The 22795-nt window shown below is 44.9% G+C and overlaps 2 protein-coding genes and 1 long non-coding RNA gene across 6 annotated transcripts in view; 2 read left to right on the forward strand and 1 right to left on the reverse strand.

Moving 5' to 3' along the window:
- KMT2B (lysine methyltransferase 2B) overlaps positions 1–5010 on the forward strand; it is a 66870-nt gene extending 61860 nt beyond the window's left edge. For all 4 annotated transcript variants that reach the window (XM_026702395.2, XM_026702397.2, XM_026702396.2 and 1 more), the window contains 6 exons: positions 358–432; positions 930–1107; positions 1817–1924; positions 2703–2786; positions 3347–3476; positions 4065–5010. In XM_026702395.2, coding sequence (XP_026558180.2) covers positions 358–432; positions 930–1107; positions 1817–1924; positions 2703–2786; positions 3347–3476; positions 4065–4340 — 851 coding nt within the window. In that variant the 3' untranslated portion in view covers positions 4341–5010. The remainder of the gene's footprint in view (positions 1–357; positions 433–929; positions 1108–1816; positions 1925–2702; positions 2787–3346; positions 3477–4064) is intronic.
- Positions 5011–9308: 4298 nt separating this feature from the next.
- On the forward strand, positions 9309–12807 carry PSENEN (presenilin enhancer, gamma-secretase subunit). The gene is made up of 3 exons (XM_026702398.2): positions 9309–9491; positions 11009–11113; positions 12433–12807. Exons 1-3 carry the CDS (start codon positions 9431–9433, stop codon positions 12570–12572), a joined length of 306 nt encoding a protein of 101 aa, XP_026558183.1. The 5' UTR covers positions 9309–9430; the 3' UTR covers positions 12573–12807.
- A 5280-nt stretch (positions 12808–18087) lies between these two features.
- On the reverse strand, positions 18088–22722 carry LOC148124917 (uncharacterized). Its single transcript, XR_015744811.1, has 3 exons — positions 22587–22722; positions 19281–19348; positions 18088–18219 (listed from the first exon to the last, which is right to left on the reverse strand). It is a non-coding gene; the product is annotated as an uncharacterized LOC148124917 (long non-coding RNA).
- Positions 22723–22795: the final 73 nt, after the last annotated feature.

Genomic DNA, 22795 nt, shown 5'->3' on the forward strand with positions numbered 1-22795 from the left:
CTGGAGTTCCTAGAAGTACCCCAAGTCACCCTCTGCTGATCCCCTTATACTGATAGGTGATTACATTTGCAGTGAATTGTCTAGACCTCTCCCAGTATAATAATTCATTTGCTGCTGTTGTTCGTTGTTTAATGTCCCCATACTCCCTTGCGGGGTGGAGTCCGGGTAACTGGCCGGATGCCTTTCCTGTCCCCAATGTGGAGTTTTTGCAGCAGATACATTGTCCAGAGAGAGAAATATCAGCCCTCTCCCTAGAATCTTAACTCAAACCCTCCTGATGGTGAGGTGAGAGCCCCATTTCTAAACCACCTCCAAGCCATCAATATAATAATTCATTTGTGTTCTGTCTATATTCAGGTGCCTGGAAAGCAGTGATTGAGAAGGTCCAGGAAGCTCGCACCAATGCCCGGCTCAAACACCTGTCCTTTGCAGGTAAGAAAAGTTCTATACTGGTTGGGGTTTTTCAGGGTTTTCTATTTGAAGGGAATAAGCTAGAGCAGGGGTCTGCAACCTGCGGCTCTGGAGCCACATGCAGCTCTTTCGGCCCTCTGCTGCGGCTCCCTGTCGGCTGATCCCACCACTGGCCGGCCCCTCCCCGTCACTCCTCATCTGGCCTGAGAAGGTAAGGGTGACGATGGAGGATGGAGACTCGCTCCATATTCCAGAGCAGGAGGCAACTGGGTGGGAGTGAGTGACGTAGAGCTGGCCACGCCCACCCAGTCACACCGGTTGTTAAATTATGGGCTCCCGGTGTTTTCTTTTCTGTGGGAAACGGGTCCAAGTGGCTCTTTCAGTGTTTAAGGTTGCAGACCTTTGAGCTAGAGGAAGGAAAGGTAGATTAGCATAGCTTTAGTCTTTTTTCTCTGCAAGCAGGACTTCTTGGGATCAGGTCTCGGTTCTGAATTGCATGCCCCTACTTTTCCTTACAGGAATGAATGGAGTGAGAATGTTGGGGATGCATCACGATGCTGTCATCTTCCTGGTGGAGCAGCTGTACGGTGCCAAGGCCTGCCACAAGTACAAATTCCGGTACCACCAGCATGAAGGCGAGGAAGAGGAGCTGCCTCTCAATCCTCACGGTTGTGCCCGGGCGGAAGTTTATGTCAGGTAGATGAATAACCGGTGATAGCTAATACAGGCGCTTCTCACTTTCAACACAATTGGGGGCTGGAAAATTCATCGTTAAGTGGGCTGCATTTTGCTGCTGTTGTTAAGCGAGACATCACATAATTAATGGAATTTGCGACCTTCTGGGCCAGCTTCTCCATTGTCGTAAACCAGCTGAGAAAAGTTGCAAATTTATGATCGTGTAACCCTGGGACAGTGCAGTTATCATAAATATGAGCCGGCTGCCACGCACCCAAATCGTGAACACTGACCACAGGAATGCTGCTATGGTTGTAAGCGCAAGGACTGGTCATAAATCACCTTTTTCATGTTGTTGTAACTTGGAGTGGTTGCGAAACGAATAGTTATAAGCCAAGGACTATCTGTATTTGAAGCCTGTGCACCAATAGAAAGGGGTTCCTGATCCAGTAGATTTTGGAAAGCAGGCTAGAATGCGTGAGAAAAGGCAACTGAAAGGACAAAGAATCCATTTGGGTTCTGAACCATCCTCGATTCCAGGGGTCACCAACCTTTCGGACCTCAGACTAAATTCATAGTTTTAAATCCTGTGGACCACTAATATGACTTTTTTTAAAAAAAAGATAAATAGTACTCAGTGCGCTATAAAAATGCAAATAATTATTCTGCGGGCCACCAGTGATCCGTGGACCACTAGTTGGTAACTGCTGCTCTATTCCTTCTCCTTCAGGAAATGCACCTTTGACATGTTCAACTTCTTAGCATCTCAGCATCGTGTGCTTCCTGAGGGTGGCCCTTATGATGAAGAAGAAGACGAAGTGCAGCTGAAATCCACAAGGTAAAGAGGCCCTCTCAGTTTCATTGTGCCGGAGCTATGAGTAGACATCATATCGTCTGTTCTGACTCTCGTGTTGAGGAATGTCAAATCCAGCAGTTGTGTACAACCGAGGGAACTCGATTCTCACCATCAGTCTTAATTGAAAGGAGAAAAAAAGGGTTATGCTACAGAAATCTTGGCAACTGGATTTTAATTTTCCATTTGTCTTTTTAAGTTTGTTAGGATGAGAACCTTCTTACTAACCGAAGTAGCAAGTTAATGATTATTATGGAGTTGGCTACTCACTTTCCTGATAAAGAAGGAATGCATTAGTGTTTCAAATGTGACAATTTTGCAAGCTGCCAATCTTTTTTTCCAGATTTTATGGCATTATAGACACAGATTTATTCATGAGGAGAGAACAACTATTGAAATCAAGTTAATTAACTTTTAGATTTCTGATTTCAACAGAGCTGCGTGATAGCTTATAATTAAACCTGGATTGAACCCAGTATCTATTATTATAGAACCTTTAAAATCCGAATTGCTGATTTTGAGATGGATGAGATATGAAACCTGTCAAGTGCTTTTTTTTTAGCCAATAAAACTAAAATCCTGAGTAGCTTGTATCCCTAGTAACAATCTTTCTGTCGCATCTGTACAAAAGTATTGCTCTGAAAAGGGGGGATATGTCCTGCCCAAACTCTTATGCCTGTTCACAAGATCCTGTGTAATAGCTTTGAAAGAGCCAATCATGTGCTGTGTGGTTTAGGGCCTGATCTGATCTATTATATCCTAGGCGAGCCACCAGCTTGGAGCTACCCATGGCCATGAGGTTTCGGCACCTGAAGAAAACTTCTAAAGAGGCTGTGGGAGTGTACAGGTAATACTTCAAAGGGATCACAGAATATAGAGTTGGAAGGGACCTTGGAGGTCTTCTAGTCCAGCCCCCACCTGTTCAAGCAGGATACCTATACCATTTCAGAGAAATAGTTGTCCAATCTCTGCTTACAAACCTCCATTGTTGTAGCACCCACAAGTTCTGGAAGCAAATCGTTCCACTGATTAATTGTTCTCACTGTCAGGGAAACTTCTCCTTAGTTCTAGGTTGCTTCTGTCCTTGATTAGTTTCCATCCGTTGCTTCTTATCCTGCCTTCAGGGGCTTTGGAGAATAGCTTGACTTCCTCTTCTTTGTGGCAGCCCCTTAAATATTGGAACAGTGCTATCCTGTCACCCCCAAGTCCTTCTTTCCATTAAACTAGACCCATCGAATTTTACCCTCCAAACCATCACTTGTTGAAGTCCTCCACACAATGTATAGGCAAAGCTGTGTCCTGTATTTGTTCCAGGATCTGAGAGAGTAAAAACTCTTACCAGAGCCCTGGGTTAAATTCTTATGCCCCCTGTTAGTTTTCACCTGTCAGCTGTTCTCTCCATTTTAGGTCAGCCATCCATGGGCGGGGCCTGTTCTGCAAGCGCAACATTGACGCGGGTGAGATGGTGATTGAGTACTCCGGCATTGTCATCCGTTCGGTGCTCACCGATAAGCGTGAAAAGTACTACGACAGCAAGGTAGCGCTCATGAAGGAAGGGTAAAGGAAAAGGGGGGTGCAAGCCGGGAAGGAAGTATCATGGTTGCCAGCTTGTCCCAAAGGTGCTTTTCCAAGAGGCAACTGGACTTTCTTTGTTTCTTCCTTGAAGACGTTTTGCTTCACATTCAAGAAGCTTCCTCGGTTCTGATTGAGATCAGAACTGAAGAAGCTTCTTGGATGAGAAGCAAAACGTCTTCAAAGAAAAAACCAGAAAGTCCAGTTGCCTCTTGAAAAAGCACCTTTGGGACAACCATGATCTGGATGACTGAGAATCTGCACATACATGATGTCAACTTGTTCTCCCTTTATTTTGTTGGGTTCTTGATGTTCTCTGAGCACGCTTCTCTTCCCGCATTATCAAGTTCTGTAAACCTCATCATTGCAAGCTTGTGGTTCCCCATTCAAACTTTCTGTCCCTTGGACGGAACTCATTTCCAACTTTTCTCCTCCTTCACAAGGACTAGGACCCCAAATTCTCCACCACCAAGAATCCAACAACACAAAACCCTGAGCTCTATGGATCCTCCACGCCACCCCCCCTCTTTAACTCTCCTTTCCTTCCTTGCAGGGCATTGGATGCTACATGTTCCGCATTGATGACTTCGATGTGGTGGATGCCACAATGCACGGCAATGCTGCCCGCTTCATCAACCACTCCTGCGAGCCCAACTGCTACTCCCGCGTCATCCATGTCGAAGGCCAGAAGCATATTGTCATTTTCGCCCTGCGCCGGATCTTCCGGGGCGAAGAACTCACCTACGACTACAAGTTCCCCTTCGAAGACGCTGGCAGCAAACTCCCTTGCAATTGCGGAGCCAAACGCTGCCGTCGTTTCCTCAATTAAAGACTGGTCCCTCACCTGGCTTTCCAGATCCATGCGCTTGCCCAGCCTCTTTCCGGTGTCAGCGGGTGGCCGGGCCAAGTGGATGGACGGGGGAGCTTAATCATGGCATAACTTTTTGGCGGGCTGCTGCATTGCTGACTCATCCCTTTTAATTCCTTGAAGCATGTGACTCCAAGGGCCTCAATCATCTCCAAAGAGCATCAGGGATGCCCGTGTGGTGGGTGATGAGGGAAAGCTCTTAGCGGCAGCTCGGTCCTTTCTTTTTTATCTTTTGTGGCTTGAAATTATGAGACGCAGAGATCCAGGGCAAAAATGCAGGAAGAATCACCTTTTATTTGTGTCCCCCTTCTGCTTCATAGACCTCTTTCCCTTCCTCCACTTCTCCCCCCCCCAGCCCCCCCACACACCTCCCCAATCCTATGGGGCGAGAACAATCTTTTATTTTGTACTTTTAAATTTTGTGGTTTTTCTTCCTTCCTCCAAGATGATCCTCTGTTTTAAAGAAGAAGAAAAAAAAATACATCAAACCCAGGAGGATGTAAATAGTTGTACAAATTTCTAAACCTGTTTATTTTCTATGCACTTTTTTATTTAAGATGCTCAGTCAACAGACGGGAAAGGGTTGGATTCTTGTTGGTATAATTTTAAATAAAAAGCAATTTTGACACAAGATGGTGTCCTCCATGTCTTCAATTGCTTTAAATTTCAGGATGAAGGAGAATGTGTGAATGCAGAACAAAACCTCTCTGGAAAGGGACAGCTGTAGTTCTGTGATTGAATGAACTTTCCTTGGTTATAACAGAATTGAGAATACACAACTTGCGACTAGAATTGAACCTGTTATTTGCAGTGACTGTTGTAAATTATGTTAGAGTGTGACCATGCACAATTTTACAACCTTTTTTTTGCTATGGTCATTAAGCAAACCTATTGTTCACTATAAGGTGTTTTTTGTCAGAAACCAGAAGTAAACACCAGTTTGTGGCAAAAACATTTTAGACTATGGTCACGTAACTGTGGGACGCTGCAAAGGCTATGCTGTAAATACCGGCTGATTGTGGAGTGCCCAGGATGCTGTCATGTGACTGCAGAAGAAGAGCTCAGTTGTAAATCGAGGATTACCTACTGATTTTTCTCAAGTAAGCCTCGATATATTTATTGCCTGAAAGCGCTTACTGGCTTCCTTCCACTAAATGCAGCTGACCAGACAAGCCATGTGTTTGCTGTCCGATGGGTATTAGACTAAGGTTTTCTTTCTTGGATTTTGAATGGAGATCTTGTATAATGTCAGGCGAAGCTCCATTCAAAACCTAAGAAAGTAAACCTTAGACTCCATTGTTTTAGAGAAAAGGGCTTTTATTGAAAATCGATATGGGAGCACCAGAAGAATACAAGGTCTGAGACAATAGGCTGGAACATCACATGCACAAAGTTATGCCAGTGTTCCCACCCCCAATAGTTCAAACTGGGCATCTAATCTGAGATATGCATGTCATGTGGGGCATATTCAGGTGGTGTTTCAGATATCTGGTATGCCAAGATGGTTGACCTTGGCCTGAATAGATAAGATGCACAGTAAGCATAGTCAAGAAAGTTTTCCCAAGTTTTACATTTCACCATCTCATGCCTCCAGCACTCTTCCTCCCACACACGAGGTCCAATCAACCTTCCCTTCCCGCACCCTTTCTATGGCAGCTGGAAAGATAAGCAGAAGAAGGATATGTGAAGGCTGACACCATGTATGAATTGGCTTCTGTAGGTTGTTTCCTCTAAAAACAAAACCCTCATCTCAATGAGCCAGGAGTTTAAAGAATTCAGACCCTACAAGCCATACAAACTCAGCCACATAGAGTTGTACTTCCAAACATTTATGTACAGCTGGGCTGGCATTTCTACATTACTTGGGAATACTAGGTGCATATCCTCTCTAGTATCTGGCTGGGGAATTCAGGGAGTAGAAGTCCACCAGTCTTAAAAAGTTGCCCTGGTTGGTCACACCTGATGTACTCCATCTTTCACAAATTCTGAATTGTGTTGCAAGGATAAAACTCATCACAACTGGCACTGCTTGCTTGATTACATTTGGAGTCCAAGATTAAAGGCATGTTATTCAGAAGTAGCAGAGACAAGGCACAGATAGGGAGGTTGGGGGAAAAAAACAACCTGGAAAGAACACAATTGCAAAACAGCAGCTTCCACAGCCATGTCAAGTGCAACAACCACATGCACACTCAGCAACATCACACAAGCAGTAGTACCCAAGTTGTGACTGATGTTGCCCTCAAAAGACACTGCAGCATTTGTGAAGTGTCGTTGCAAAGGTCAGCATTTGGACTCTTGCAGACACTCCTGACAAATTCCTTCCACAGGGGGGGTCACAAAAACTGCAGAGATATAATAAGTGGTGATTTTACCTTCATTAGATGAAATTAGATACCTAAATTGTTTTGCAATTTGGAGCTCTAACAATAACAGTTGGTTCAATCCCCTGCTAAAAAAAATGGTCTAGGATCAGTGGTGGGATTAATTTTTTTTAACTGCTGGTTCTGTGGGCGTGGCTTGGTGGGAGTGGCAGGGGAAGGATACTGTAAAATCTCTATTCCCTCCCCACATCTGGGGGAAGGTTACTGCAAAAGCCCATTCCCTCCCCACCCCACTATCCTGCTTTCCAGCTCCGTTGTCCTGTGCAGGGCAACAAAAGAGCCAGCCAATCAGCTGGGACTCAATGGGAGCCAGTCAGAGGTGATATTCCAAACTACTCAAAACCCCCACTACTGGTTTTCCAGAACTGGTCAGAACCTGCTGAATACCACCTCTGTTTAGGATCTGTTCTTGCACTTAGGGCCATCATAGCATCCTCGGAGTCACATGATCAAAATCTGAGCCCTTGGCAACTGGCATGTATTTACCAGGATTATAAATTCCCATGGTTAGGTATGTAGCATCTGGTCAGAATAGAGTTGGAAGGGAACTAACTTGGAGATCTTCTAATCCAACCCCCTACTATACCATTCCACACAAGTGCAGTCTCTTCTTAAAAGCCTCCAGTGTTGGAGCATCCACAACTTCTGGAGGCAAGTTGTTCCATTGATTAATTGTTCTGTCAGGAAATTTCGTCTTTAATTCTACGTTGCTTCTCTCCTTGATTCCTTCTCTCCACCCATGGCTTCTTGTCCTGCCCTCAGGTGCTTTTGCAAACAGCTTGACTCCCTCTTCTTTGTGGCAGCTCCTGAGATGTTGAAACGCTGCTGTCATGTCACCCCCCTAGTCCTTCTTTTCATTGAACCTGACATACCCAATTCCTGCAACCGTTCTTTATACACTTTTAGCATCCAGTTTGTTTTCAAATTAGGCAACTTTTAAGAGGTGTGCACTTCAATTCCCAGAGTCCTACTGGCTGGCGAATCATTGAAGTCCACATATCGTTTAAAAAAAATCGCTCAGTTTGATAAACGTTGCTTTAAAACACCGATGCGGGCCGCACACAGAGAAAAGAGAGGCAAAAAAGAGAGACATAGTTTCGCTCATGACTCCCTTTTAAAAAGAACTACAATTACCGGCATCCTCTTCTCCGACGAGAAATACAATCCCAGCATGCGGCGGGGTGGGCGTGATTTCAAAAACTGGACTTTGCAAAGTGGTAGAATCGCAGAGGACTTGAGGTGGATCCGGAACAACAACAACAATAATAATAATATCCAGGACATTCCAATTACAGTCTTCTTGTTTTTTTTATTTGTTGGATTTGCTTTTGCCTAATTGTGACCTAGAGCAATTGTTAGTAGTTTATTTGAGCTTGCAGATTGCTACGCCTTGTATATCATTCGGAAATAAGGAGAAACTTCCTGACAGTGAGAACAATCAACCCACGGAACAGAAGTTGCCCTCGGAAGTTGTGGGAGCGCCATCAGTTGAGACCTTCAAAAAGAGATTGGACTCCCGTCTGTCAGAAATGGTGTAGGGTCTCTCGCTTGGGCGGGGGGTTGGACTAGATGACCTACAAGGTCCCTTCCAATTCTGATTATCTGTTATCTGGATTGGCTTCGTTGCTTTCTTCGAGCCAGAGAAGACAACCGGATGCCCCATTCTCCTCGGCGACTTCGCACTACAAGTCCTATATAAACCACAATTAGTTTTTTTTAAAAAAAACTAACCACACAAAAGGACTTGTAGTCCAAAGCGACCTGCAAGACAATGTTAGTTTAGAGACCATACATAAGAGAGAGAGCGCCTCTACTGACATCTATTATGGCCTCTTGAAAAAGCACCTTTGGGGCGCCTGTATTTGCAAAACACGCTTCCGCCGATCCATTCTTAACTGTGGGGACTGCTTTGTTCCTTTTCACCTGGTTTTCACCTGGGTTGGGCTTTTGCCCGGGCGGAGACTGCGGGCCGTGGCTCCCACGCGTTTGTGCCAACCCAGAAGAGGCGACTTCAGAATGGGGACGAAAGAATGTTTTGCGACCCGAATCGCCCAGCTCGGAGCTCAAACCAATAAAACCACTATCTATCTGTCTGTCTGTCTGTCCGTCTAATCTATCTAATCTATAATTTATTTTATTTATTTTATTATTTGATTTGTCAATCGCTTACAAGATAACTTTGGAGTGGTTTGGGCTTCTTAACACCGATCCAATTGCTGGCACGGGGAATTCTGGGAGTGGAAGACTGGGGGTTGGACTAGATGGCCTCCAAGGTCCCTTCCCACCTCTTGTTAATCAAGTACCACCCCGAGCTGCTACTATTCAAAGACATTTCCATCCGAAGACCCTGCCTTACAACACCCCCCCCACCCATCAGAGGTGCCCGCTTTCCCTGGCCTCCGCGCTCTCTTTTGGCACTTCCCAGCAGCTGGCGGACTACAACTCCCAGAGTTCCTGGCGGCGGCGGCGGGGGGGAGGGGAAGGGAGGGTGCGGCGGGGCTTTTGGCCAGGAAGCAGCTGCGGCGGGAAGGGAGAGCGGGCGGCTCTTTCGGAAGAGCGAGGCGAGGCTGGCCGGGTCCCCTCGAGCCCCGCTCGGTCAGTCTTTCAGCGCGGGGGCTTCCCTTCTTCCTGCGGCGGGGCTGGGAGGGGCCGCCAGCCGTGGGCACCATGAACCTGGAGCGCGTCTCCAACGAAGAGAAGCTGAACCTCTGCCGGAAATACTACCTGGGTGAGCCGCGGCCGGCGGGTCCAGCGCAGCCCCGACTGGGGGGTGGGGGGGGCATGAAGGAGCGGCGTCGGGGGACCCCCCCCACAACCCCCTCAATGCAGCCCCCGGTCTCTGCAGGGCGCCGAGGGGGATAAGACTCGGTCTTTTTTTAAAACAAGGGGTCAATAGGGAGGGGGCTCAAGGGAAGTGGGTCAGTAACCTTTAAGAGGTTGGGGGGATTCTGGGAGTTGAAGTCCAGGTCGGTTTAAGTGGCTGAGTTTGAAATACACTGGGTTAACTCAAGGAAAATATATTCACCTTGGCTGGCAGGGGGGTTCTGGGGTTGAAGTCCAGGCTGCTTTAAGTGGCTGAGTTTGAAATACACTGGGTTAACTAAAGGAAAATATATTCACCGTGCCTGACTGGGGGATTCTGGGTGTTGAAGTGCACACATCTTAAAGCTACCCAGCTTGATAAACATTGCTCTAAAATATAATTTACTGTTTGACTGCAGGGATTGAACAGGTTAGCATATTATTTAGCATATGGCATCTCATACATGAACTAGTAATAACAATTCAACTAGATTAGTGGAATCCAATAAAATATAAATGTCAAAAAAATTGATCTATGTTCAAATATCAATGTCTAGGCCATCTAACCATTGAAATATAGCATTGTTTATATTTTTTAAAAAATCAGATACTGGACCCATATACTCCCTCAGCTTACAGCCAGTCACAATGTAATGTATACATAACTTCCAGGTAGGGAAACAAACCTGTTAATTTTTGACTGGTTGCTTATGAGATTGTTATCCTGCTCTTCATATATCTGATCAGTTCCATTCAGATTATGTTGTTAATGATCCTGCCTCCTATTTTCCCTGTAACAGCAATCCTGTGAGGTAGGATGAGCTGAAAGAAACTGGCTCAAAGCCCCTCAATGGGTCCTCATTCCCAAATTAGCAGTGGAATTTAGGATTTCCTGTTTTCTAGCTCAACACCTTAGCCCCTGCAACCAAACTTGCAAGGTTTCCTCATTCACCCTCAGTTTTGGGGCAGTGGATAAACAACACATTAAAATGGAATATAGCAAGAAGAAAGTTGCAATCAATTTCACCCTTAGGTGTCCAGGAGCCTTAAAAAGGCTTATGCCATGGACATCCATGTGCAGACTCCTCACAGTTTGCTGCAACTTGGGTTACTCGTTCTGGCTCTGTTCTCATCTTTTATCCTCATCTATCACTACACATTGTAGTGATGAAAATTGTCGAATGGGCAGAGACATGGTTGGGGAGAACAAACCTGGACTTTGTTAAGGAACGCAAGCATCTGAAAATATAATCCTCTGGAAAGAAAGGGACCGTGATTCAGACAGACATTACTTTCTGAAATGGAGTTCGTGAAGAAGAAAACCGAGTAGAGCAAATGCACTTTTCCGTTCATGAAGCCCTTGTGAAAAATCTCTGTTTTTCCCCTGCACCATCCCTTGAAGAAAATAGGGTAGTAGATAATGCCTTTCTCCCATCTCTTTAGGTGGCTTTGCTCTGCTCCCTTTCCTGTGGCTGGTGAACGTTATCTGGTTTTTCCGAGAGGCCTTTTTTGCACCCGCATACACTGAGCAGCTTCAGATCAAGCGCTGTGAGTTCCCTGGGGGAGAAGGGAGCAGGAGGGTATTCTAGCGCAGTGGGGGCTAACCTTTTGGGGATCCTGTGCCAAAAATTGTGCTTGTACGCTCGTGCTCGCGTGCCAGTACCCAGAAGGCAATGCGCCCACACCCCCACAGCCCCTAGATATGCGCGCAATCCCACCCCACCTCCCACCCCCGCCGCCCCTTACCTGCACTTCACCTCAGAGCTGATTTTTGGGCGGTTTGAGGCCTTTTTCGGCCTCCCAAAGGCTTGAGGAAGGCTTCTGCAGGCTTCTACAAGCTTTGTAGGCTGAAATCTAGCCCCATTTCATGACTTCCTGTTTTTCTGAAAATACTGGAAGTGATGAAATGGGGCTAGATTTCGGCCTACAAAGCTTGTAGAAGCCTGCAGAAGCTTTCCTCAAGCCTTTGGGAGGCCGAAAAAGGCCTCAAACTGGCCAAAAATCAGCTGTGAGGCGCGCACATACACAGGTAATTTTGCCTGCAGCTCACGTGCCAACACAAATGCCGCTGCGTGCCACCTGTGGCACATGTGCCATAGTTTCGTCATCATGGTTCTAGTGTGTACAGTATGTCCTAAGACAAGGGTGTCAAACTCAAGGCCAGGGGGGCAGATGCAGCCCACAGGGTGCTTAGATCTGGCCCACGTGGCCACCTTCGAAACAGCAAAGGACCGGCCCACAATGCCTGTACCAGCAAAAAACAGAACTCGGGAAGACCGCGTGTGGCTCCCCCGAGCTGTTTTTCCTGGCCGGAGGACGTTGTGGCTGAAAACACGGCCGGGGGTGGGGGGCACACACTGCCCCCCCAAGCTCCGTTTTCGCTGGCAGAAGGCTAGCAAACAAACTGAAAGGAGAAATGTTTTCTCTTTTGCATTTGAGCATCCAAGAAGGGACAGGAAAGGAGAAAAGGAAAGAGGAAAAGACAAAGAAAAAGAAGGAAACGGGAAGAGAGCAAGGAAAGAAAGAGAGGAAGGAAAAAGAAAAGAGAATGAAGAGGGGAGGGAGGGAGGGAGGGTCTGAGGGAAATCCTGCCTTAGCACTTGGCCACACAGGTGCCCCGGACATGAGTGACATCAAGGTGGCCACTCCCATCTCGGCCTTGCCCCCCCCCCGTCCCCCCTCCCAAGGTCAAACACAACCCTGATGCGGCCCTCAATAAAATCAAGTTTGACACCCCTGTCCTAAGACAACAGCCCTGACTGGAACTCAGTTCTTGATGAGATGCTGGGATAAGAAATGTTTTATCATTGGAGGAAAAAAAGAAATGGTTTATTATTTTCTGGTCATTTCTTTCTACCTCTTCACAGATGTCCAGCGGTCAGCCTTAGGTCTCCTTTTCTGGGTGATTGTGCTCACAACGTGGACCTGCATCTTCCAGGCACGCCGGGCCGAGTGGGGTGAACTTGGCGACTATCTTTCCTTCACCATTCCTTTGGGCATCCCCTGATGCACCTTCTTCCTTAAGGTCCTCAACATGGACTTTTATAGCATTTTACTGTCGGACTCCTTGAATAGCCTCCCTGGCTAATTTTTTCCTCAGATCTCCTTTTCATGGCATCCAGGTTGGGATTCTACTGTGGTAAACTATGGCGGGAGCCATCTCTTCTCTATGGTCTCCTGGATCATCCACTCCGGCTCTCCTTGACTACAAGAGGTGATCAATAAAGATAGGATGGTCTCTTCCTGTTGGCCTCCAGCGTGATGGTATTGTGAGAAAGTGATGGGTAGTGTGGGGTGTAACCTCTTGTTCAAAACAGGTGTCTGGGTTCGTGTGTGAACCTTGTTTCATCTTGACCACGGGTGTCAAACCCGCCGCGTCACATTGCCGTCACGTTTTCCTCATTCACGGAGCTGGGGTGGGTGTGGCCTGTGCGTGATGCATCCAGCCTGAGAGCCACCAGTGTCAACTCGTAAAGCATCCCTGGCTTGCTCTCGAATTGCCATAAGAAGGAGCGGGGGGGGGAGATGAGATCTGATAGAGCAGTTTGGTTGTTATGACCAGAAGCACATTCCACATGTCTCAAGTTACCAAGCCCAGCCCGTTGGAGAATGTGATTTATGACACACCCTGGGAGGAGGAGGGAAACAGGGTCATAGGTGAGCAGTAAATTACGTAGGTCAGAGCCGACTGCATTTGGGAAAAATGCCAACATGTTGCTCCTAATAAATAATTGGATTTCTTTTGAAAGTTGGCTCGAGGCTCATGAATTTTGACACCCCTGTTCTTGACCGTGGCCATTCTTTATCACGGAGTTGCCCTCAACTTATTGGATCCACAGACCATAGAGCTCGGACCAATGCTGAATGGTTCCAAATGGACCAAGCCTTGAAGAGTGTGCTTTCTTTTTAAAAAAAAAATTCATATAAAACATTCCATCTTCCATTAAACAGTGTGTTGTCTGGTTACAAATATCTCTGTGCAATAACCATCAAAATTTACAACAATATATATTGCTTTGATATTAACTTTCTAATCTTAACAATCATAATATTGTATATAATAAAACTTTTCCATTCCGCCCTCTTAACATAAGTTCTAGTATAAATATAGTGATATTAAACATAGTAAGCTTAACAGTGATATCGATTACCATCATCATATTGTTTGCATCTCTATCTTTAACCTATTTTCCATAATTTACTCGTCTCCTTTTATTTCTAACTTCCATTTTGCTTCTCTAACCATCGACAGAATAATTCCCATATCTTATAATATTCAGTTATGTTCTCTTTGTTCTTTCTCCTTAATTGAGAGTTTGCTTTCTGAACTACTTTGGTCCATGATTCTTTTCTTTTTTTCTAAAGTGAAATATTTATCAATACAGCTAGTCCCCAGCTTACAACTATTAGGTTTTAGTGACTGTTCAAAGTTACAAAGGCACTGGTAAAAAGTGACTTATATCGCTTTTCACACTATGACCGTGGCAGCATCCTCATGGTCATGTGATCAAAATTTGGGCAACTGGCTCATATTTATGATGGTTGCAGTGTCTCACAATCATGTGGTCGCCTTTTGTGACCTGACAAAGTCAACGCGGAAGTAACAACCGTGTTACTCACTTAACAACTGCAGCGATTCACTTAACAACAATGGCAAGAAAAGTTGAAAAATGGGGCAAAACTCACTTAACTGCCTCACTTAGCAAGAGAAATGTTGGGCTCACCTGTGGTCATAAATTGAGGCCTACCTGTATATCATCTCACTGAGTAGAGCTCCGTTTCCGTGCTGGCTAATACGGATTGTAGGAATTGAAAGCTGGCCTCTTTGGAAGGTGCCAGAATAGAAAAAAGCCACGTGGTGTTCTCACAATTGATGTAATTGATAACTCAATTGATTATGATTGGAAAATTGAATTGTTGATTATTGAATCATCCCACTTTCTGAATCTTCAACTATAAATTAACCAGGCCTGGGTTCATACCATAGGCTGAGCCATTAAAAAAAAAGTCTTAACAAGGGATAAGGTTATGCATGCTTCACAGGTTGTATGAATGCATGTGGGATTTGTTTTTTTTAATCTGAGGTGAAACGTATCCTCTCTCCTATTTTCCCTACCACAATAATCCTGTGAGGTTAGCTGGGTTGAGTCCCAAGCTGCCCCACAGGTGCTTTTTCAAGAAGCAACTGGACTCTCTTTGTTTTTCCTTGAAGACATTTCGCTTCTTATCCAAGAAGCTTTCTTCAGTTCATGTTCTTGGTCGAGAAGCGAAATATCTTCAAGTAAAAACGAAGTTGCCTCTTGAAAAAAGCACTTTTCAGACAGCCATGATCTGGAATGACTGAGAATCTCCATAAACATTGTGAATGTTTATGTGAATGCTCCAACACTGGAAGTTTTAAAAAAAGAGGTTGGATAACCATTTGTCTGAAGTGGTGTAGGATTCCCTGCCTAGGCAGGGGGTTGGACTTGAAGACCTCCAAGGTCCCTTCCAACTCTTGTTATTGTTATTCTATTTGGCCCAAAACTAGTTTTCATGCTTCAAGGCAGGCCCAGAACTCACAGTCTCTTGGTTTCTAGGCCGGTTTCTTCCCCACCTCACCAAACTGCTCTCTTTGATTGTAGTTGTATGTAACAGGAGGGCAAGAGTTAGCGGGCAGATAATATCTTTGGTGGGCTTGATAAAAATTACATTGAGCCTGTTTTACCACTTTCACTATGCTTTTCATCTCTTCCCTGCCTCACAGCGGTAGAGAATTACACCGCGGATACCTTACAGTTCTGATTGGAAGGGACTGGAAAATCCACAGCTAATTACCTCAGAGAGGCTTACGTAGGTTTGTGGGTTTCGCTTGCTCATACTTGCTCAAGGGATCAAAAATGGGAAATCACGCTGGCGAAGTGTTAATACTTTTTTGCCCTAGATGGCGGCCTTTGGGTATGTGCGCTTTTGGTGGTTTTAAAGTAAAGCCAAATGACACAAGAAGATCGAAAGGAAGATAGTTCTGATTTGGCAGATGGGAGCTGCAAACAAACAAAATTCCCATCCTTGTTTCACCACAAATCTCCGTAACATATGTTGGCAAGCCAAAGGCAACAGAGCTGGACACCCTCTGATTTTCACTCCCTTTCTTCCAATCTACCCAATGAAGTGGTTCATAAGAATGTCCAAAAAAACCGAGCGGCTTCTACAAAATGCAATATCAGGACCAGGAATGGCTACAATCTTGAGTTTAACTTTTGGAGCTGAAAACAACTGTGGGAAGAAGGAGAATGAATGCAGCTGTGTCACAACTTTAGACACATTGTATAATTTTCAGATTTGCTAGGTATGTGTCTGCGTGCGTATGTCTTTGTTTTTGTGTGAAAGCTGTGCGGGGATTGTATTACGGCCTTTTGCTTTTCCAGTGCACAGAGGTAAGAACTTGGACAGAGAGCTTTGCTGGCTTCAAAAACTGGAGCCACCCTTTTTAGCACAATGTGGCCATCTTTATGGTGGCACAAGGCATCCTTTGTTAATTCAACGATGATTGTATCTGCTTCAGGCAATAGCAAAACAACATGCCTGGGCTGTGTCCCACATCTGTCCAAGCAAACAGACTGTAGAAACCTCTGCAAAACACAAGGATCCCCGGAGACCACGTTAATATAGAACGGGTACCCTTGAGACAAAGCTGAGATCATTGATCTAAGACACTGATTTCCCTGGAATCTTGGGTGCCCTTTCATTTCTTTTTAGCCTGCTCTGTTTTCTACTATGTCATTTAAAACAACTATTTCAGTGGTGGGAGTCAAAAATATTTATTACCAGCTCTGTAGGCATGGCTTGGTGGGCGTGATGTGGCTTGGTGGGCATAGCAGGGGAAGGATACTGCAAAATTCCCATTCCCTCCCCACCCCACTGACCTGCTTTCCAGCTCCATTCTCCTGTGCAGGGCAACAAAAGAAGACCCAGCCAATCAGCTGGGACTCAGGAGGCAGAGAATAGATGGGGGTGGGGCCAGTCAGAGGCAGTATTTGCCGATTCTCCGAACGACTCAAAATTTCCGTTATTGGTTCTCCAGAACTGGTCAGAACATGCTGAATGCCAGCTCTGAACTATTTCCTCACAACGATCCTCGGCAAATCGGCTTTATACAAAATGGAGTGTTCTTTAATCCTGTTGGAGTTCATAGAGCTCAGAAGCTTCCCTGGTATTTTGAATCTGCTCAATTTTTACAAATGCTGGAACAGGATATGAGCATTTATGCTGATGCCGAGATTTTCAGGAATCTGTAGCCTGTGCAAAAATTCTGCAGCTTTTTGTGCCATGTTTCAGAAGTTAATTTGGGGGGGTGGGGTGGGGACGCATTTTTGATTGCTAGACAAGAGCTTAATGCTTTATCCTCTTCCCTCCCACCCCTTTGTGAGGAAAAACGTTATGAGTTGGACATTGCCTGGATGTGCTGGTATTTCTGATGTAGGCCATTAGTCTGATATCACTATTTGGCATTAGGAGCCTCAGTGGTGCAGTGGTTAGAGTGCAGTACTGCAAGCTACTCCTACTGCAATTTGGCAGGTCAAATCCCACCAAGCTCAAGGTTGACTCAGCCTTTCATCCTTCCGAGGTGGGTAAAATGAGGACCCAAATGGTTGGGGGCAATAGGCTGACTCTGTAAACCGCTTTGAGAGGGCTGTAAAGAACTATAAAGCGGTATATAAGTCTAAGTGCTATTGCTATAATTCCCACTATGAAGAACCGACTCAGCACTGATTTGCCCTAAGCTCTCTAAGATGCAGGCTTTGCACACATCACTCATCCAATGTAATATCCACTGATGATACTAATTGGGCAATATAGTGTGTGCCTAGTTAATTATCCTAACTCCGTAATGCGATTTATACTTCAGCATAAATGGGTCAAATTTATGTAGCTGTTGAGTTTTGGTGTAGAAATATTTCTCGGTTATAAGCGGCAACTGCCAACAATTAAACTTGTGGTAAATCAAAGAAGTGGTTTCAACCCAGAGCTATGGCATTAACATGCTTCTGCTTTGTTTTCTTCCAAAACTGAAGGCATCGGTGGTACATAATTCTGGATGGCAATCAAAATGATTGCGGTCAACGAGCAGTCCATAAAACATGTTACATACGGAAAAATGATATTGATTAATCAATTAGGCACTGTGAACAGATCAATCAGGCAATCTGCTGCCCACCTTATACCTCTCACTTAAAAACATCTGACCACTCTTAAGGAAATAGAATCATCTGAATCTGAAAATAAAACTGACCAAGATATTTAATGAGGTATGGGGTTAGAGTCCACAGCAAGTGTCTGGCATAGTGGTCAGTGTAATAAAGTAAGTGTGGTAGTTTCAGTTACTCTATCCCATGGGCAAAAATTGAATTTAAATGGAATGTCTTTGTATTTGCTTGGAAGCGCTACAAATTAAGTGACTAAGAATAAGAAAAATCCATACTTCAGGGTTTTATTGCAGTGGGAACTCTTAAGTTAGAATGGAAAAAAATATTAGTACTGTACTGTGCAATAATAATCAGACATATAGCTAAGTTTTTTTGTGTAGATGTTTCCACTGGGGAATTCTGGGAATTTGAAGTCCACCCATCTTTTAAGTTGATGAGGTTGAGAAACACTGCAATAGACTGAAGGCCCTGAGGAAAGACAGAAGAGGGAAGGATGAGATCAGAGGTCTCCAAACTTGGCAACTTTAAGACTTGTGGACTTCAACTCCCAGAATTCTCCTGGGAGTTGAAGTCCACAAGTCTTAAAGTTGCCAAGTTTGGGGATCCCTGGACTAGACAAACTACTGGAGAAGGCTTATTACTAGCTCTGTAATTTGTTCTTAGCGTGTTAGAACAGTAAGTGCCTTAGCACAAAGAAAGCAAGTTTTTGCATGAAAGAGTACATTAAAAATGCATCCAGGTGCATTCTTCTTTCAGAGTTCTAAAAACCTGTAGAAGGATTGTTTGCTTGGCAAATTAAGAAAGCTGTTTGCTCCAGGGCTGGGTGGAACAGTTTCATCCCCATGTGGCTTGGCCTGTGGGAAATTTGCTTCATGACATGCTCTAACAGATTTAGGATGAGAACATGACAAAATGGTGTACTTTGAGAAAGCATGGAATTACTGTAGAGCTTTCCCTCCCCCCCCCCGCCCCCATGATATCAAGATTATATTATTTTATAGGCATGTGGATGCTCTAAGATTTAGACCAAGCTTTTTCCCTGGCCTGGAAAATCAATGGGGATACTGTATGGATAGTACTCAACTTACCACCATCCATTTAGTAACTATTAGTAACCCAGAGCCACATGGTGCAGTGGTTAGAATGCAGTTACTGCAGGCTACTTCTGCTGACTGCCGGCTCTCTGCAATTTGGCGGTTCAAATCCCACCAGGCTGAAGGTTGACTCAGCCTTCCATCCTTCCAAGGTGGGTAAAATGAGGACCCAGTTTGTTATTGGGGGCAATTATGCTGACTCTGCAAACCGCTTAGAGAGGGCTGTAAAAGTCTAGGTGCTATTGCTATTTAAAGTTACAACGGCACTGAACAAAATGATTTATGACTGGTCCTTGAACTAATGACTGCCACAACATCTGCATAGTCACATGATCAAAATTTGGGTGCTTGGCAACTGGCATGTATTTGCAACGGTTGCAACGTTGTCATAACTTTGAAGAGTCCTTAAATAAATAGTCATACGTTGAGGACTACCTGTAGTAGAAAGAGGAGCAAAGAGTCTCTCCTTGTGTCTCTGCTGTTGTTATTGAGCACTGATCTCACTGTTTGGAGAGATAAATTGTAGGCAAAATCATATAGTAAGTTAATTAAAAAAAAACACTAAACACTCATGAAACTCACAATATCACCATCATCATCTTCTTTTAATGATCCCATAACACCTTGAGGGGTGGAATCCAGGCAACTGAATGGAGCTGAGTGTTTACTGGCCGGATACCCTTCCTGTTGCCAATGCAGAGTTCTCTCATTGAGAGAAATATCTGCCTCTACCTCGGATCGAACTCACAGCCTCCTGATTGTGATGGGAGAACTCTGCCTCTAGGCCACTGCACCACTCAAACCCACAACATCATAATCTATCCAAACTCATTTTAGCCAGATTTTTTGGGGGGGTGGGGGGTGGGGGTGGGGCTAGGCAGCTCTAGCCACCGACTTTGCAAAACACATTTACTCACTTAACAATGGTTTACAGTACTGAATTAAATCAATTGCCTGGCTTTGCCATATATACACAGGAATGTAAACTGAGCAATGATGCGGTTGCTAAGAGTCAACACCAATTTGATGGCACATAATCAATGTGGGGTGACCCAAACCATGCAGTCTCAGGGCTGGCTTTATGTATCCTTCAGCTGAGTTACATTCCTCTGGATTTAAAAAAGAAAAACAGAATTAAATTTCTGAGGAGGAGCTTGGATGGGGGCTTGGCATGATTCAGAATCTCAAAATATAAATTGCCCTCATTCAGCCTGCTAAAGTTAGCTGCTGAGTATTATCTACTAATACAGTAGACCAAAGTACTAAATTAACCCATTGGGTCAGGCCAAAATCACATGCTAAGCTATCAGCAAAAATAATTAACATCAATCCAAATGGACATGTCATGTTAATGCTTCTACTAGGTCTGTTTACGAACTGGTTAATCATTGTATGAAGATAGGCGGTAAATTAATAAGTATGAACTAGCTCTGCAGAATGCAAGGTTCTATGAAAACAATATGGCAAACACTTCCCAAAGGTGCTTTTTCAAGAAGCAACGAGACTTTCTGGTTTTGCTTTGAAGACATTCCGCTTCTCATGCAAGAAGCGAAACATCTTCAAAGAAAAACCAGAAAGTCCAGCTGCCTCTTGAAAAAGCACCTTTGGGAAAGCCATGACCTGGATGACAGAGAATCTCCATAGACTTATGGCAAACACACTTATATGTTTCCAGCAAGCCTCCCCAGATTCATCTCCCAGGTGGCCCCTGGCATGTCCTGTTTCCTGATTCTACCTCCAAGGGTGCTTATATCTCCACCCTCCACACAGAAACTGCTGATGTTGCTAATCACTCTGGGTGTGAGATGTCTTTGATCAAGCAAAAAGATGCGTAAGCAAGTATCTTCCCTTGCTAGTGAAACACTATGTAGTTTTGGGCTTCATGAGGGGGGGTCTTCAAAATTGGCAGCTTTAAGACTTGTGGACTTCAACTCCCAGAATTCCTCCTCCAGTCATATTAGATCAGGAATTCTGGGAGTTGAAGTCCACAAGTATTAAACTTGCCAAGTTTGAAGACCCTTGATCTTAACCGAGAACAATTATTCTCATTTTGGCACTCCAGTCCAGAATCATGGGTCATTCTTACTGGGGCAAGAGGATAACACATCTGGAACACATCAAGTTTGGGATTGAGTGTACTCCCTGAGAGCCATCTGGCTCTTGTATTTTTGATGGAGAAGGTAGGTTTTGGGAAAACGTGACCTTCTTGTCATTAAAAACTAGCACTGTGTTTCCTAAAATAAATGCAAACTCTTTGTGTTTTAAGGAGGAGTCTTTCCATGGTGACCTTGTTTCTTAAAACGATTGTCAGGGTGGGTCAAAGTATTACTCAGTTGTAGAAAGTCCACTTTTTTTGTAAGAGAGTAACCGTTGGAAGGGACCTTGGAGGTCTTCTAGTCCAACCCCCTGCTCAAACAGGTCTTGAACATGTTCCTGTTTTATCCCCTTCTGGTTTATTGATTTGTCTTATACAAAGCTTAATCTGTAGCAGGGGTCCCCAAACTCGGCAACTTTAAGATCTGTGGACTTCAACTTCCAGAATTCTGGGAGTTGAAGTCCACAAGTCTTACAGCTATGAAGGTTGGATACCTCTGCTGTAAAATATTTCATCAATAAAAACTTAGAATGAAAACACATCCCATACCAAAATAATTTACTATACAACCCTGACCTTTCTGCATTAGAGGCATTGGTTGGGTACACAAAACACGCTTAACCTAGTTCTCTTCCAGAATTATCCACTGTATTAGGACATGCTAAACCTGGCCAATGTTAACCATGATTAGTTTGGGTGTGGATGAGAATGCTGCATGAACTAAGATCTCTAGGGTTAATTTGTTTCATTATGAGGTTTATAATTTTGACATGTGACTCTGGGTGTTGCATACAGTTAATAACCAAAACCAAACAATCAAAATGATTGAAAAACAAAACCATAAAAAATGTAATTAACAACTATAAATAGAAGACAAAAAAACCCCACACAATTTACAGGAAAACAAATTCCAAAACTTATGAACAATGGTATTATTTGGCAGCCTCTACTACACAGTCCATGAAATCCCTGGCTTGATGACAAAAGCAGATTTTAAGGACTTTCTGGAAGGTCAGCCCGATGGGGGCCAATTGGGGGTGGGGGGGGAAGTTCCATAAGGCAAACGCCACAACGGAAAAGCTTCTCTGTTGCTCCTTCGCCCAGTTGTGCAAACCCCAGAATGTGTTAGGATGCGCATAACTGCAGCTGGACATCTGCAGATGCCCTCCTGCCTTCTGATACCCTTTCAGAAAAGCTGTTTTGAAGAAGAAACGATGGAATCACCATGTCTCCCCCTCCCCCCCCCAAAAAAAGGGGTGAGTCACAGCCATCCCTCGAGCAATAGATCAAATTACGGCGGCTGTGACTATTATCAAATCTGTGTTGCAGCACCCCGGATGGCCTCTACGTGGCACCATAACCCCACCTTGCTGTCCTCTAGCGGCCGTCCAGTCTCCGCCGTCCGGAACATTAACCGTCATCGTGCTTCCTTGTCTAAAAGGGCAGGGCTCGCTCTTTTTCTCCCGTGTTAATTTGGCTTCCGTGCATAAAGTAACGTCTGAAATAAACTGGGGGAAAAAAACACAAACGACCCCTTTTCCTAATCCCCAAATCCAGGCTTGCAAACAGCCCCTCCCATAAATCGCCCCACTTTCTGCGGATCCACTTGCGACACCCCCCCCCGCCCCCCGACCCAACTTTCGCACCGAGCCAGCCAAAGGGCCAGAAAACAGCTGGAACAGCCGCCGCCCCCTTCAACTACTCTCTTCTTGGCCCTCGGAGGGGGCGTCCCCGCCCCGCAGCCGCTTCCGAGGAGGCGAGGCTGCCCTCCAGGGACCGAAGCGACGCGCCGGGGCGGGAAGAGGCGCGAGGCTTCTAGCGAGTTCCAGTCCCGGGCGGGGTGGGCGGAGCGGCG

The sequence above is a fragment of the Pseudonaja textilis genome, chromosome 10, assembly GCF_049901715.1.
Source record: "Pseudonaja textilis isolate UNSWEBS1 chromosome 10, rPseTex1.2, whole genome shotgun sequence".
In the NCBI taxonomy this organism is placed as follows: Eukaryota; Metazoa; Chordata; class Lepidosauria; order Squamata; family Elapidae; genus Pseudonaja; species Pseudonaja textilis.

Coding starts and splice junctions, on each gene's coding strand:
- PSENEN (XM_026702398.2), top strand. CDS start 9,431: ATGAACCTGGAGCGCGTCTCCAACGAAGAGAAGCTGAACCTCTGCCGG. Junction 9,492..11,008: donor CTGCCGGAAATACTACCTGG/GTGAGCCGCGGC, acceptor CCATCTCTTTAG/GTGGCTTTGCTCTGCTCCCT. Junction 11,114..12,432: donor GCAGCTTCAGATCAAGCGCT/GTGAGTTCCCTG, acceptor ACCTCTTCACAG/ATGTCCAGCGGTCAGCCTTA.